The sequence below is a fragment of the Plasmopara halstedii genome, assembly GCF_900000015.1.
Source record: "Plasmopara halstedii genome assembly, contig: Scaffold_3060, whole genome shotgun sequence".
Lineage (NCBI taxonomy): Eukaryota > Oomycota > Peronosporomycetes > Peronosporales > Peronosporaceae > Plasmopara > Plasmopara halstedii.
Genome location: NW_020189964.1, coordinates 1,419,133 through 1,435,126, shown reverse-complemented (window position 1 = coordinate 1,435,126; position 15,994 = coordinate 1,419,133). Strand labels below are relative to the sequence as shown.

Below are 15,994 nucleotides of genomic sequence, written 5' to 3'. Positions count from 1 at the left end.
TTATGCTAATTCATTCCTAATACAATACATCTTCTGTTGTGTAATATTACGGCTCCCCCGTGATAATTTACGTGCTGGGGTATTTTTTTATTTTTTGAGAAGTTGGGATTTTTTTTGTATATATGGCAAAAGTTGCGGCATTTTTTTTATTCTTCCTTTTATCTCACACTCTGGTTATTGATTATGGTAGAATGTTTATATTTGGTATTTGTTATACCCAATTTTATCCTTAAATAGCAATGCGACTGCTTCTGGAGGAATCGTACAACAAATATTTTGCGTTTGGTAATTTTTCTATGTGCAAGGAGGTGGGCAAACCTGTCCGGATAGACTATGGCATGAATGAGATCGAGTATACTTAATCTGCAGAGGGATTACATTGATCTAGATATTTTGAAGTTTCTATTGTGTGCATGCGCGCCTAAAAGAGAAAATGAACGCTGGACGCGTATTGATGTCAGCAAGCACAAATACCATTGAGAAAACGTAGGAGACGCAGAACCAGTATAGGCTCAACGATGTTTGGTGTCGCGAAAATCTAATTATATGTGGTGGTGCTAATTTTGATTTTCATCGAGGTGTTCGGGAAGTTACAGCTTAACTATATCTCATAACGAATCAAATATTAATTTTGAGATCAAGATGAAGCTCATCGCTCACTTTTGTTCTTAAAGCCTGAAAGGATTGTCCGCAAGTTTGCGGCGGTAAAGTTTGATCCCAGAATGAATTGCGTTGTCTGAAACTGCACTGTTAGCGACTTCAAGGTTTCCAGCGAAGTTTTAGTTTTCAGGTTTGTGATTGAAATGTTGGCTTCTATGGTGCTTCTTTTATTGTTGTCAATGGACTCATTCCAACACGACTGCTAGATTTGAAGTGGATGCGTCAATGCTGGCCGCACTCGAACTCATGCCACCTCAAGATACTTTCCAAGAAGAAATCTCCAGCCTCTCGCAATTAAAGCATGATGTGAGGCACCTCAGTAACATTGAAGACAATAAAGACTGGCTCTCCCGAAGAAAAATTATGACTGTGATGTTAGTGCTGACCTGGAGAGCTACCTTTCACGGAGCGATGCGTATTCCAGAAGCACCTGTTCTTTTTCAGTTTGACCTGTTTCATTGACAGTGATTCCATATGCCGTGGTTGTTGTTCTAATGTTGGATAGTTGAGTATCAGCGCAACTCTCTTTGTGTCCTTTTCGGTCCCATCTGCAAGGTTTTCATCAGTGCCAACCATCAATCTTGCCTCTCTGTATCAAGTCTTGAGTGGCAAAAACTGTTCAGGGGACTATGGTTACTAAAATCTGATTGAAAACCACTCAGTAACACTGTGTAGATTAAGCACTCACCGGCAAGCAGAGTCTTCGACTAGCATCATTGTTGTAATCAGGGTGAAAGGTTTAGACTTAAATACTTCGAGTCACAACTCGAAGACTTTAAAAGAAGTTAACCTCTCAAGTACGTACACGTCAAAAGCCGATCCTCCATCAGCTTTTGTCCGGTTGGATCACTGCACCTGCATAAACCGAACGGAGATGTCACCAACTGAATATGATCGATATTATGGTGTTGACCACTAGAGTAGCCTGCGAGACCCGACTTGCCAAGCGCAGTGAATTGTATTGGACTGCCGTTGTGTCCTTTCGTCATGTTGACATCCAATATGAATGGAGCGACCTCTGACAAAACCCTTCTGATCAGGATGAATCAAGTTGATGGGTATTTCACATGCTTTGCCATCGCACGCTCTGACAGCTTCTCATAATAAATGTCTTCCTAAACATGGGAAGTCCATTTTGTATAGTTTGTTCAATGCATGCCTTACAGACAAATTCATTCAAAGGTAGATTTGAATATAGCAAGCGCACTTTTTTGCGCTTTTTTCATACGTCCATAAAGCGATATTGATCCTTTTCTCCCACGATGAGCGTTTTCTGCCTCATCAGAAAAACTATTTCGCACCGGGCCTTCCATCTGATGTAATCCAGGAGTACTGCTCGTAAATCCTTCTCCGCCGCTACGCTCGCAATAAAAGTGTTTGACGCACTGGACGCGTACCATGGCAGATTGTGGTGAATTCATACCCTTACACCACTTCCGCACTATTTGCGCTCTAATACATGAATGCTCTTTTTCGTCAATTTTGCCTCGAAGTAATAAATGTGTCAAGTCCTCGAGCTGGTCTTCCATCTTCTCGATATCCTCGCTAAAGCTGTGGTGGGTTTGAATAACGTCAACACGTTTGTAGCGTTTGCGACGTTTTTTATCTTCAATTGCATCTGTTGAGGCTGATTTGCTGTGTCCACTGCCGCGTAAAGGATTACTAATATAAGCAGACAGCCCCGAGACCGGGTTATTGCTGTAAGGCTTACCCGTTATAACATTTGATGCTAAAATGGTAGTGAGACGCTCTGCCTTTGAAGGCGATGCTGGTGCACTAGCAACCTTGCGCTGCTTCATTTTTGCATCTTCAAGCTGATGTCGCATCTCGATTTTCTTGGCTTCAAATGCCGCAAACCGTTCCATCACTTCGTCTTTATGGATCAACCGAAACTCTTCCACAATGTCCGGTTCCAGTTGGTCTGTGATAATCAGGCAAAAGTGTAGAAACTTATCCATTTCAGCCGTCGTCTTCGTCATTTCCTGCGCAAAATACTCGTTGATCGCCAGTAGCACTTCTCCTGCATCTTTAGCATCTAACAAGGTATCGCGCAAAATAAAAAAAATTGACATTCCTACCCCAAGAAGTACGCGCGATGCGCGTTGCTTTTCTTTGGAGCGGGCTAAAAGCATGTCAATGACCTTCAGTCCACAAAAGGATGGAAGCGATGTGAGAAAGCAAGTCACAAGCCACTTCGTGCACAAAATCTCCATGTTCAGCCCCAACTCACTTAAGTGAGCATGCAAATCGATGTCATTTTGCTGCAACAATGTATTCATGACAGCACAATCAGTGTGCAGTCCAATCATTGAGTCCACATGATAAGCAGGCAAAAGCACTTCGATTAATAAAATGAGTGCTTGAAGAGCTTGATCTTCATCCAAATACTGCAAAAGTACAACTAAGATTTCATTCATACCCTGGCAATACCCAACGCGACGATTGCGAGTAGCAAATGCAGTGAGTACTCGACGCATTGGAATCACTTGATCAATACCTAAATTGCGTGTCCTCCGTATGTCATTTTCAATTGACTTTACCGTCTCACGATCTAAAAGTACTTCCTCATCATCATTTCTAGCATCCGAAAGAGCTCGAGACACATCTGAAGGCACTGAAAGCTGGCTAATCAAGATGGGCCAAATCCATGATCGATGGGCATCTGGTACACCGCTCATACTGTGTCTGATAACATCCTTCGACGCTCCTGATGACCGTAGCCGCTCCCACAAATCGTTCTCATTTTTTGTATTATAATCAATGACTTGGCTTGCATCGTCGCTTTCGTTCGTTGACAATGCATTGCCAGGAATTGGGCTCGGCAAAGTCACACTACGAGACAAAATCGAATTATGTGCTCCGTCGGTACATCGAAACGAAAAGTTGCGCACCGGAGACGAACTTCGTGGCCGTCGACAGTTGAACTTGCTGTTTTTTCTGTATACTCGATCTGGTATTTCTTTTTCTAACAGTGTCGTTATAATTCCAATTTCGGCATCGTCATCGCATCTATCATCGTTTTCGCATCTATCATCGTTTTCGCATCTATCGTCGTCATCGCCATTATCGTCACCACCGCTGCTTGATGGTGAGCTCCCTTGTCGACTATTGCGTGTACCACTGTTGCTGCCACATCCAGCATTTCCACTGGAGTCACTACGGCTTAAATAATTACTAGCTCTATTCTTGTCTTGACTGGTAGGCATACCAGCTGCATCAACAACATGTTTTCTCCACTTGATAAGTAGCTCGATACCATGCTGCTTAGCTTTACGCGAATGATATGGCCTCTCCACCAATTCTTGCTTTACATTTTTTTGTGTTTTGCTGCTCTTCATCGTATGTAATTCTCGTTGGGCACACTTTCGGTGCTCTTCTTCCTGTGCTAACTGTGCTCGATATTTTTGACGTAGTGTAGCCAAGTCTTCATCATTAATACGCTCATGCATAAAATAAATCAAATCCAGGAAAGACTCGGCTACCGAGTACTCGTTCAGAGTCGTCAAACAGAATTCATTAATCACGTCCAGCACAACTTTAACATCCTGTATTTCTACCAGCGTTGAGCTTAGGTACAATAAAACTGACAGTGACGTCGAGAAAATGACCTTGAAACCCAAACGCCGACTGCACACATCTACAAATAGAATGTCATAGAGGCGACACACAACTTCGAATGGCATCGACTCGGCAAAGAAGGAAAAAAACCACTTTGTACATAGCAGCTGGATGGACACGCCCAGCATTGCAAAATGTTCACATAGCACTGAGTCATGTACTCGCAGTAGCTCTTGCAATACAAGACAGTCTGTATGAAAATCCACAACGGACTCATCAAAGTATTTGGGTAGTAGTATTTCCAAGAACACTCGAAAACTCCAAAAAGCGTCTTCTTCCGCGAGATAAGTACTTAAAACGACACACAGATCAACCATACCATGACAATAGTGAAACGAGCATTGAGACCTGGCATAGGCTAAGAGAATGCGGCGAATTTTGCGCTCTTGAAAAAGATTGAGGTGATGAAACCTCTCGAGGGCCTCCTCCTGTGCCTGTTCCTGTATACTAATTACATCTGCTTCTTGTACATCTTCAGTCCATTCACTTAGTAACTGACTGTACGTATAGTCATTGTTTATATGCTGACGCTGCACCCTGATACTTTGGTCGTGAAGCAGAATTGGCCACACCCACTCGCGATGTTCTGAAGGCACACCGTGCGCGCGAATCGCATCCCAAACTGCGCAATTGTTGGTCAGCGAATGGTGCTCACGGCCAGATCGTCCAACTTCCTCTGCCAGACATCGTGCCTCTTCCTGTAGCTGGCTCCATGCGACCTTCATACGCCGATCAAGGGCTTGATGTGTATAAGGACTCGAAAGCGGTTGTGTTAATATTCGTGTGGTAAGTCATTGATTGCTGCATCAAACTATTACATATACTGGAGTAATGATTTGGGATATATAGTGAGATGTCCGACAGCATTTTAAAACTATCATTTTGTGAAATGGGTAAGCTGCAGAATGTGATACAAATCGAAAAATCTCGCATAATGTGAAAAAAATGTTCTGGTAAATACGACTGCAGGTGGCAAGATATACCGCAGACTCTTTACGTTGTGGAGATTCAAGCTAATGCCATAGTTGTCAATCTGGGCAGTTTAAAAGCTCTATCGCCATCACGATTTTTACGGCGATCTTGTGACTGCTGCGCATTTTTGTGAGTGTGTCAAACATTTGAATCTTGTAATGCAAAATATTCGATTAGAATCACATTCTGCAATGTACACTTGTGCAATATAAGACGCCTCGCACTCTGGAATGAGTCCAAAACAACGTTAAAACAGCTTCAGCTAATGTTATGGCTGACTCGAAACCCTAGATTACATAGGTGCTGCTCCCTTTTTTCTCTAAAGAGCAATGTATCTCGCGTGGCCAATTAAAATCTGTCAAAGCTTTAAGACCCATTAATCAAGCCACTTGCTCAAACTATGAACAACCTCTCCCAGTGAACACTGCAGCAGTCATCATGATGAATTACCCCAGAGAAGTGGAGGTGTGGCAGGGTATGCACCTTATTATGGCGTATGTACACTCAGAAGTACCATGGAAACGTACCATGATTCAAAATTATAAATAGTACAACCAGGTTGCCGTGCTTCTTACACGACGATAGCTTCGACGGAAAAGGTTCGCGTTAGCAAACGAACAAATGATGATTTCGTATTATGCAGCGGGGCTGCCGTAGCAAAACGCTTGAGGAAGCGTACTTTAGGTCATCGACATTTCGTTCTTTACAAGAGCCAAGTATGAGTTAGCGGATTGCAATCCGCTTACTCCAAGAGTAATTTTTGCCTTCCCAAGGCTAATCGACTCTTCCGTTTAAATTCCAAACTGATTTTTAATCCTAATTCTAAAGGTTAGATTTTCCTAAATATACTAAATATATATAGTAAAATATGAATACATGCATAACTACTGGCTACCTAGCCCCGTACCGTATTCTTGTTTGATGTGTGGTCACACCATGCACATCTCGTGTGACAGATACCCCTGTTATTAGGGTTCGTGTAACCCCTTTACATATAACCTACCAGGAGCGAGGATGAGAGTCTCTAGACGAACAAGTTTACTATGTTGATATGCGGTTTTCAAGAGTGACATGTACTCTATCTGATTTCATACGAAATGCAAACCTTATGCTAAATCTTAAAATAAAGCTATCTAAACAGCTTGACGAGAGGCTTATAGTCCACGTATCCCACCAACCACTCTCTGAGAGTCTAATCGACCACAAAATTCATCAGTACTGGTTTTTCGATTTTTTATTAGATCACAATTGTTTGTTAATTTTATGCGAATTATTGCGCAAAAATTGCTCAATACTACATTAAACAACTAAATGACCGCGTAAGGTGCACCCTGCGCAATAGTATACAGCACGTATATCGGTATATTTTACCCAACTAAGATCTGAACACTGCACTCGTCCCACCCTCTGCATACGCTTGGTACTTCACGCCCATTTCCTACGGCATTGTTGCGATATCCTGCCGTTAATCTCGTGATGATGTTCAGCCTGTCAACAACGAGCTGGTCCTGGTGCAAATCGACCATCTTATCCATCTGAAATCTGAAATATCAAGAGTCACACTAGCTCTTACCCACTTCATCACATCATGATCATGGAATAATCCATCAAAGCTTGTCCGCCACGCTGATGTAAGAACTTTCGCGCCGAGGCTAAACTGAACACCGAAAGTCGTTTCGCGAGGTCCTTCTGATCGCACAGATCATTACCTCGAAAAAGAACCGCCAGCGCTTAGATATTAAGCAATTTAAAAAAACCGTATCATCCATGATGAAATTATAATGTATTCTGAATGCTAGTGGAAGTGCCGACTTGCCAATCAGTATTGTCTTCAGTTCGCGCACTGATTACGCGGAGCGCGCCCCTTCACCCTCTCATAGTTTTGTAAGACATCCTTAGTGTTGCGTCAAATAGAGTGTCAATCAATACATGACTTCGTGGAGTGCAAATTAAGACGCGGATGCTGAGACAAAATCCCATCACCTCCAGTTCTTGCTACTATATATATTTGGATTTTACAACTAAAAATCATACGAATAATCGAGTGATGGTGTGAAGATGTAACAGCTCCCTCGTCTCCATTACAGCTACCGACTCAATGAAATGATTATAGCATGGTCGAGCGCCAATCGCTAGTGTGCTGTGCGCTCCGCTGATCGTCCCTGCTTCTTCTCTATAAAGGATGAAGGCCGACATGCTCCACTTAGTAACTGGCAACGGCGCCGGCGCAGTCTTTCATCAGAATGTGGCACCAGCTTCCGCGAGCATCAGAGCGAGGTGACTCGTGTCGTTCTACCGATTTATGTTGCAGCCCTGGTTTACCAAACGTTCCACGAGAAGTTAACCATTGAGCAGCGCTGGTTGAAAAGCCTATTCCGTGTTTGGACTTCCTGGACTATATTGGTCGTGGCGGCACGTCGACCCTCTCCAAGGGTCTCGGCATTAGCCTAATAGTGAGATGGGTCAGATTTCGGATGCAAGCTTTGGGTACGCCATCGCACTGTGTGCACTCAGCGATTATGGATTTTTTTGCCTCTCCAGAGCAGAGGAAAGCTTTGCTAAAAAGTATGTCAGCGGCGCTTTTTCGCCTCAACAGAGCGCTTTCATTCGACATGCTCGTAAAAGCGAGATAGTGGTGTGGCTTTGGTGTGCACTCATATAAGAAAGAGTGTATTTGCATTCAATTTAGAAAAAGTAAGGTACATAGCTCAATACCATTTTCGCCACAATCGTAAATGGTGCAACGTGGCGTGCTCCCAAGTTGTCTGATAGACCACAGAATCTGTAAATGCAGTAGGGTAACTGCAGTCATTGAGTGCAATTATCTCATCCCATTTCATTTGATTTCGCCTGCCTCTTGCATCAACGTGTTGCTTTCGCGCATCCTACTTCTCAGCCAAGGATCGTGCACCCAGCACATGACACTAAATCTTATTGGAATGAAGTCATTGAGTTTGACGAATTTAGCCGGGTTGATACTAGCAAGACGAATAAGATCGCCGAATCCTCCTCTTAAAATATGATTGCGCTTTGTGGTAGTGTCAGATGCACATAGAGTCTTCCAATCTGTTCGTGAAGGATGGAGTAAAGCCAGTTTGGACTCAATGAGTGGTATCTACTCACTCAAGTGTTAGTGCTTCAGAGCTCATCTTCTATATTGCACTTCACTCGCTCAGCTTGGCCATCTACTTGCGAATGGTCAGTGGCTGGAGCCTTCAACCTTCGAGCACCTTGAATAATGTTTGCCAACCGTTCACAATGTCAATCTGGATTGCGAATTGTCAGCGGTCAAAAATTCAATTATTGGTTCGAGCTCCTTGAGTAATGTTTGCCGCACTTTGCGCTTTACGCGAATCACTACTTGATCCAATGGCTACCGGTTAGGCGTGATGTAAATCATTTTGTCGAGGAGCAACTTTGTTATATCTTCACCTTGCATAGTATCGCTGACAGCAACGAGAGTATCCATCTTGCTCGGACGAACCATAACAAACACAATACGGTTTTTCGGGCGAGTCTTTTGAATCCCAAAAGGAGAGCTCTACTGATGGACCCCCAACACTTTGTTGGAGTTAATAGGCTTGCCAAATGATACAGCAAACTTGGTTGATGGGGTAACAGTGCAAACGTGTAATCGTGTGTTTGAAAAACTATGTGAGCTAAATTACTTATTTTCTTGCTGCACATAGCTTTCATTGACGCAGCGCATGTTGGGTATGACCCGTACGCTGTACGTATCGCCTTACCAATCGACGACGTTACTATGATGACATGGGCAATAAAATGTCGGCGCGACACGAAATACATATACTGCCACTAAGCCAGCCCGCTTGCAACTTTTCCAAAACAATATGTACGGCAAACAGGAATAAAACTTGCTATCTTCTGTGATAGATGTAGTGACGACACCGCTGTGAATGTTTTGTGTTGTTTACAAGCAGCTTCGAGCCATGAGAGTACACTGGGAACTTGACAATGTGACGCTCTGTCGCAAGGCTTTCTGGTCTTGAACAGAAACTTCTTCTCAACAGCTCGCTTGGCGAGACTTAAACACGACCACACGTTCATGTATATCGGCATTTGCATAACGAAGAGCCTATGATCAAGCGAAAGCAACATAAACGGAATGAAATGAATGTTCTTAAATTGAAAGACTCAATTTCGATGTGTAGGAGGCTTGATTTCACAGCCTAATAGGTCGTCTCTTTGATATGCACCAAATCCAATGCGAACGTTTTCAAAGAAGAATACCAAGTCAGGTTACCTATCTGTAGATTGTAAAGTTATGTATCTCGTTCAATAGGTGGCCAGTTCGTACAACTTTCTTTAACTGCTTTGCGACAGGGGTACTGATCAACTACAGAAACTTGTCGACGCTAATGCCACACTTGTCTGTATTGGTAAACTTATTGGAGTGTTTATACTCAAACATGGATCGCAAATGTCTAATGTGGCTATCTACATCTTTCTCTCCGTGCTCTGTCCGACGGTTGACGAATATATCGCCGAAATAGGACTCTGCATAGTCAGGTTCTGGTTTAAACAGCCGTGTCACTAGAAATTACACGTCGCCGACGCATTAACATATCTTTGTGGTATATTTTACCACTCCCAGAGAATTCCTTCCGGAGTACATACCGCAAAAATGTTATACCGCTATCTCATCAACAGTTCTATCCGCCCGTCAACCAGGTCAACGGCTTCAAAATAAGTACAGCCGATCATGCTGTTCTGTAACTTATCTATCCGGAGAGATAGCGTATGTGCTGAATTTATGGCTTACTTAACGCAAGCATGCGCAATTTGCTGCTAGCAGCGTGGCACAAAAAGTAGAACCTGAATAGAAAGATTCAACCTCTCTCGCTAAACTCGCTTTGTACTTGGAAAGGAAGGATATTGCCGTGTGAAGCAATATTTAATCCAGAACCAAAACAAAGCTATGGCATACTCCCCTAACCGAGAGAAACTCGCGCAATCACCAAGTCGTATTATTCCTCCTTAAGAGTATAAAGTAGGCCTGATAAGGCCTTGACGATATAGCTGTTCTACTCCTTGCAATCAGTTCTTGGCACGAGTCTTCAACGAAACATTCAATCATGCCGGAAGGCACCTCGGCTCCTCCTTCAGTCCAAACCGAGCCATGTCGGTAGCTTCACCGTTCTGCAATTCTTGGTTTATAATTATTAAGGCTAGTTTTTATATCTCAATAAGAGCTTCTAACGGATGTTGGGCGGAAAATTCGAAAATATAGGTCTACCCGATAACTTTTTGTAGCTTATACAATCGTTGTCGCTACTTACTAGTTGAGATTATTGCTCACAGCACGCACGGTGGATGTGAATTTTTTTTGCGACGGTCGGTCGCTTCAAATCTCCACCGCCAGTGATAGAAGACAATAATTTGCAGCTGCTCTTTATCGTTCCACCAGAAACGCGATACGGGGACATCAAAGTAGAGTTTTTCCCGTCGACAACAGGAATATAATCTGAATACCGTAATGTACAATCTTTCTCATTTGTCTCATATTGAATCCTTGGCTCGCTGCTGCAGTCCTTCTATCTTCTGATCTTTGCTCAAGGCACGAGCAAAACCATTGCTGGACTAATCGGACAATAGCTGTCCTGTTTAGAAGCTGTCGTAGCATCATGTCCGCACCGAAAGCGCTCCTTTTTAGGGGCTAATTTGGCATTATGGTTCGCCAAAAGCTTCACAAGGAGAGAAGTGCGTCTTATACAATTCTTTCAAATCTCAATAGGTCCATGGCTTTTGGCGTTACAGCAGTGCCATATTTAAAAAATCTTATTCTAAACAGTGACGAGGCAACGTTATTTGCTGTAACATGTTCAAGCTCCACTAGATTGTTCAACAGCACTTTCAATATGTCTTCGTTGCAATCAGCACTGATATCGTATAGTGCTTTTGTGTGGTGTGCGCTTTTAACAAAATTGCACGGCGCTCCTGGATCTACCACAACTTCTTACACTCTCACAAAGCCTGAGAAATAACATTAACATTGACCACGCTGTTCGTTGATCCCCGTCAGTCGTATAGAGATTCTCCTATATAGCTAAATGTCATCGACTCGATATCCACGAGGTACAGCGAATTTCATACTCTGGTTGGCCGCCGTGTACTTTCTAGGATCTTACGCTCCCCTCGAAAATACCTTACACGAAAGGCAAAACATGCAAACCTCTACCAATACAGAAGGAATAGCAATAGTTAAAAACTAATACCTCCACACAGAAAACACTGAAGACCATTTGCGCGACCTTTCTTAACCGTAGATTGCACTCTGAGAGCGCCTACTTTTAGTACCCCATCTGCCCCTTTTAACACAAAGCTGTACTCTGCATTCAGCGCCTCATCTTCCGCTTCATAAAACAAGGTACGGTGAAAGGGAGACATCTCGGTGCGAGCTCCACCCATCCACGGAATCAGTTACTGCCTCGAGTGAGGGCCAGACGCCATTTAGCCATGGTGACTCCTACCTCCTGAAAAGTTTACCTTGTTATTGCCCCCGATGACGCGTATAATTCTTTTTAAACGTTCACTATACTCTGACTAAGGCGGCGAGAGCGCACGCGATATCTGTCAATTCACATCTGTATCTGTTAAAAGGCTTCACTTCCACAAAAGTACTTCATTGCAGAATAAATGGCCACATGAGCTTTCCTTAACCAAAACGAGCCTATTCGCGTAGCCACCCTCAAATTTTCGGTCACTAAATATCAGCGGCCTTAAATTGAGACCACCCTTGCTTCCACAAACGCTAGTTTGGAAAATTCCGCGCTAAATTCTTTATAGGCTCCAAACAAGCGATGCTTGCACTTGGTCCTTCTGCAACCTGCTCCTTATTATCAAAAACAACGGAAGCTTATCGACCTAGTCCAGATTTCTTAGAAGCAGCAACAAGTGTGTCAAGCAAAAGTACACAATTTTACAATACTTGCTCCGTTACACATCCATTTGCGACATGCAAACTTCATAGTCTAAATAAGTTTAGCTCTGCAACCCACAGCACTAAGCCGATCCGACATGTCATGGCTAAATTAACCTCTTGTTACGCACTATGCTCATATCAAACTCATCGAAACTAATCCCAATTTACAGCCGTTCTTTTTCGACGCATCAAAGTTAGCGCGGTATGCGATCTCTATGTCCAACTATATATAGCGATTGGAATTCACTTTCGCTGCTACCGTCTCAAATGTTGCTCAATGTTCAAAGCACCATTGTTGCTGACTAATTTGAACAAATTTATATATTGCAGTAAAGCTACTATGGCCTCATACCCGCCCAATGCGCCCTATAGCTGGTCGTTGATTTACAAAGGATTTTTAGGAGAGAAGTACGTGGCATTAGTTATCTTCCTGTTGATCCATGCTTGGTGGCTTTTCGGTCGAGACATACTAACAATACCATTGTAAATTAAATCCAGGCCGAAGTACTAGACAGGGCAAAGCTCGGAAATGCTACGGGAAACTATGAAAGAGTCCCCGAGAATTCTACTTGTGCCCATCATGAGCACATTCATATATCTTCTGTATTTGGCAACCTCTATGCCCCGACAAATTGTTCTTTATTTTGGCAGTCGCGTATCGTACATGATTGTCTAATGCTCGTATAAAAGGATTTCAATACTTTTCAAAATGATGTGAACATCCTGAAACGCTGAACTGAGACGCTGTAACGGAGTTACACGTACCCGTGTATGAAAGGGGGATCACACAAGATGGTGTGACCGTACATACGTATAGATTTCACAAGTTAGTGTAATTACACAATTGTGTGGCTACACCGTAATACGAAGCCACTATGTGGCAGGACTGCCAATATTAAACAGGCTTTACTATCAATTAGAAAATCTTAGGTCTTAGATATAGGCGGCTCTGCTGCAAATATAATAACTTCACTTTTGAACGGAAGAGCATCGTTACCTTGGTTAAGGTATTAAGAACTCTTGGAGGATGCGGATTGCAATCCGCAGCACACGTACTGGTTCTTGTATAGAACGTAAGGTCGGTGACCTTGGCTTTCTAGCTACGACAGCTCCGCTGCATAAGCTCCCCACCTTACGGAGAGAATCATCTTTGGATATTTGAGTTCCGCTGACCTCGAGTACAGTACTAGATTCTTATTTTTTGTTGACCGCCCTGCGCCAACTCGGACCCGACATCTTTTACGAAGGGTCTGTCGATCAAATTTGCGTGGGCGTAGGATGTCGACATCTGAATATTCTAACGGGGAGAGACGGAGACACGTGGAGCTCAAATGCTTGAAAAGCCAAAGCGATGCTAGGTAGTAGAGAGATCACTCTTTTATCCAAAGCATGAGAAAGTCTACCGTCTCTGGTATGCTTGCAAAGTTTCAACCTCCCGAAACAGACTGGCTCTTACGGCAAGATAGCTCTACTCACGATAAAGTGTGGTATAATTAACTGATCCTGTGGTGCAGTGTAATGTTGCTCACTTTAGAATCGGGAGGTCTAGGGTTCAATCCCCCCGGGCCGGATAGAGCGGGGTTCGAGTGTAATGAATAAAACCCTACAGCAAGTGCTTGACATGGCTTACACGATACCTAAAAAGGGGGGACGTCTAAAACTATCTGAAGCGGTATATGGATGCGGAAGGTATTAGTGCAATCCGCACCGATACTGATACCGTCTATAATGCTAAAACCGTTGTCTATCTCAAAAATGGGCTGCGACCACCCCCGGATGTGAGAGTTATCAGCACAACAATAAAGGCCACTAACATACCATGAAAAGGAGTCCCGACAACATGCGACTTTATCGTTACAGATATTGTTGCGATGATATGCCTCATCTCGATACTTACTGTAAACGGTACCCATTTTGGCGTCCTAGCTTGGAGACCGCTAGAGCGACGCGCTGCGGTTCCGCCTGGACAGGGCAAACATAGCTGTCTTAATCTCTTGTTCCAGAAATCTATATATTTTTATCGGCATAATAGTAAAAAGGTTTGACATATAGCAACACCTGTCTTGATGTGAGAGTTGATCGTGCTTTCATAGACGTGGGGCCGTGACACCCATGGGGGTCATTATGAGTGCATTTTTCATAGCTGGTGATCGTCTCTGACGCCAATGCTGCTATTCTTAGATCCAAGTCAGCGCTGAAGCTTATTATATTTCGAAACAGCACGAGAGCGGATATGGGAATATCAACTCGGTAGTCGAATTGACGAGTGCTTCCAGTGCTACCAGCTGTATCCGGGTTATCATGCACATATAATTGGAATCCGCGTCAAGGAACTCAGCTTGACGCGATAAATTCGACGTCAAAGCGAGCCCGCTTATATCACAAATTCTCTGTTAATAGAAATCGAGAGTGATATTTGTAACGTTGTAGCTATCTTGAAATGTGTTTAGGTATATGTCTCGTTATCTGAGATGATAGAACTCCAATTAATTCAATGCATAAAACAAGCAGCCGGCGTCTCCCACGAACCTTAATTCGCGATAATTACCAATAATGATACACAACCATTAACCTTTGCCTCAGTACTACAGTGATTTGCTTATAGTCTGAGGTTAATATTGCAGTCTGTACGGATACGGTAATATAATACGTATATTGCAATATGATATGTAATCCTTTGTGATACTCTACCATCATACTTCCGAGCTTTTTTTGAAGTCCGAGAGAATAATGTATGGTATCCTTATAGCATAATGGGATATGTATCCCTTACACCGTGTGGTCGAATTATATATCGAAATACTGAATAATTGTACTAGTATATAGCATTTCTCGAATACGCGAAAGCAGAGCACACTTATTACACACATTGCTCTTTGATGAGCACTGTATCTACCTTTGAGTTAAACTATCTCAAAGTAATATCTAACAAAACCAGCTTAAGCTAAAGTAGTTATTTGTACATAATTACCGAGGGATTCTAAGCTTGTTTGGGCACCTTACCTGAGAGAAATATCAAAGCTAGCCAGAGAAATCAGTGCTATTGCAAAGCGAAACATATGCCCTCACTTCACCACAGCAGCCGTGATGTTTTAATAAAATACGAAACTTTGTGTTTTGGATTGCTCATGTTAGCTCACTGACAGAAATAATGATTAGTATGATGATACCGGGAGCGGAACGTACCGTGTTACAGTGAATATTATTGAGAGTATAAGCTAAATCCGGAGTTTACAACGAACTCATACTGTGGGACTTTGTATCCTTGTGAATAATTCATGATTTGTTCATTTTCTTTCCTCGGAATGACTAAATAGGCTAGCGACTACTCGCATTGTGGGGCTCACAGCTGTGAAATTGAGCTATTGAACACAATTTAGGAGCGCATCATCCAGTATGTGGTGGATATTCTAGTGTCTGCTGTGAGACTGGTGTGATTATGTATCATGTGAGCGCAAAGACTATCAAAATATCTATTTATCTGGAGAAGAGAAATTAAGACGGATATGCGCCAGATGGAGCAATAGTGCATTGAGCTAGTGATCACCAAGTGTGAAGACAGTGAGCGATGATAGGCTCTTATGTTCAGCAATTCAATTTGATAAAGATTTAATGCGGTATAGGTCGCAGATGTTCGTACCGCCTGACCCAGCATACTGAGTGCACTCAATATTCTTCTTCGCATATCAAGGGTGGCGAGAATCATTAAACTAAGTCTTAGAGCTTTCTTTGCCGTAAAGACGGCAGCCCTCTTTCAAGGCGAATATACTTACGGTCTTCATCAATGGTCTCCAAATAGTC

General features: G+C 42.9%; 3 protein-coding genes across 3 annotated transcripts; 2 read left to right on the top strand and 1 right to left on the bottom strand.

Annotated features, from left to right (window-relative positions):
- Positions 1-239: 239 nt before the first annotated feature.
- On the top strand, positions 240-1,122 carry PHALS_06799 (uncharacterized protein; the record flags this gene model as incomplete). The annotated part of the gene is made up of 4 exons (XM_024720151.1): positions 240-352; positions 429-456; positions 765-790; positions 867-1,122. The coding sequence occupies 4 exons, from the start codon at positions 240-242 to the stop codon at positions 1,120-1,122; spliced, it is 423 nt and encodes a 140-aa protein (XP_024585378.1).
- Positions 1,123-1,832: 710 nt separating this feature from the next.
- PHALS_06798 (gtpase activating protein) lies at positions 1,833-5,003 on the bottom strand (the record flags this gene model as incomplete). The annotated part of the gene is made up of 1 exon (XM_024720150.1): positions 1,833-5,003. The coding sequence occupies one exon, from the start codon at positions 5,001-5,003 to the stop codon at positions 1,833-1,835; it is 3,171 nt and encodes a 1,056-aa protein (XP_024585377.1).
- A 9,302-nt stretch (positions 5,004-14,305) lies between these two features.
- Positions 14,306-14,544, top strand: PHALS_06797 (uncharacterized protein; the record flags this gene model as incomplete). The annotated part of the gene is made up of 2 exons (XM_024720149.1): positions 14,306-14,339; positions 14,414-14,544. The coding sequence occupies 2 exons, from the start codon at positions 14,306-14,308 to the stop codon at positions 14,542-14,544; spliced, it is 165 nt and encodes a 54-aa protein (XP_024585376.1).
- Positions 14,545-15,994: the final 1,450 nt, after the last annotated feature.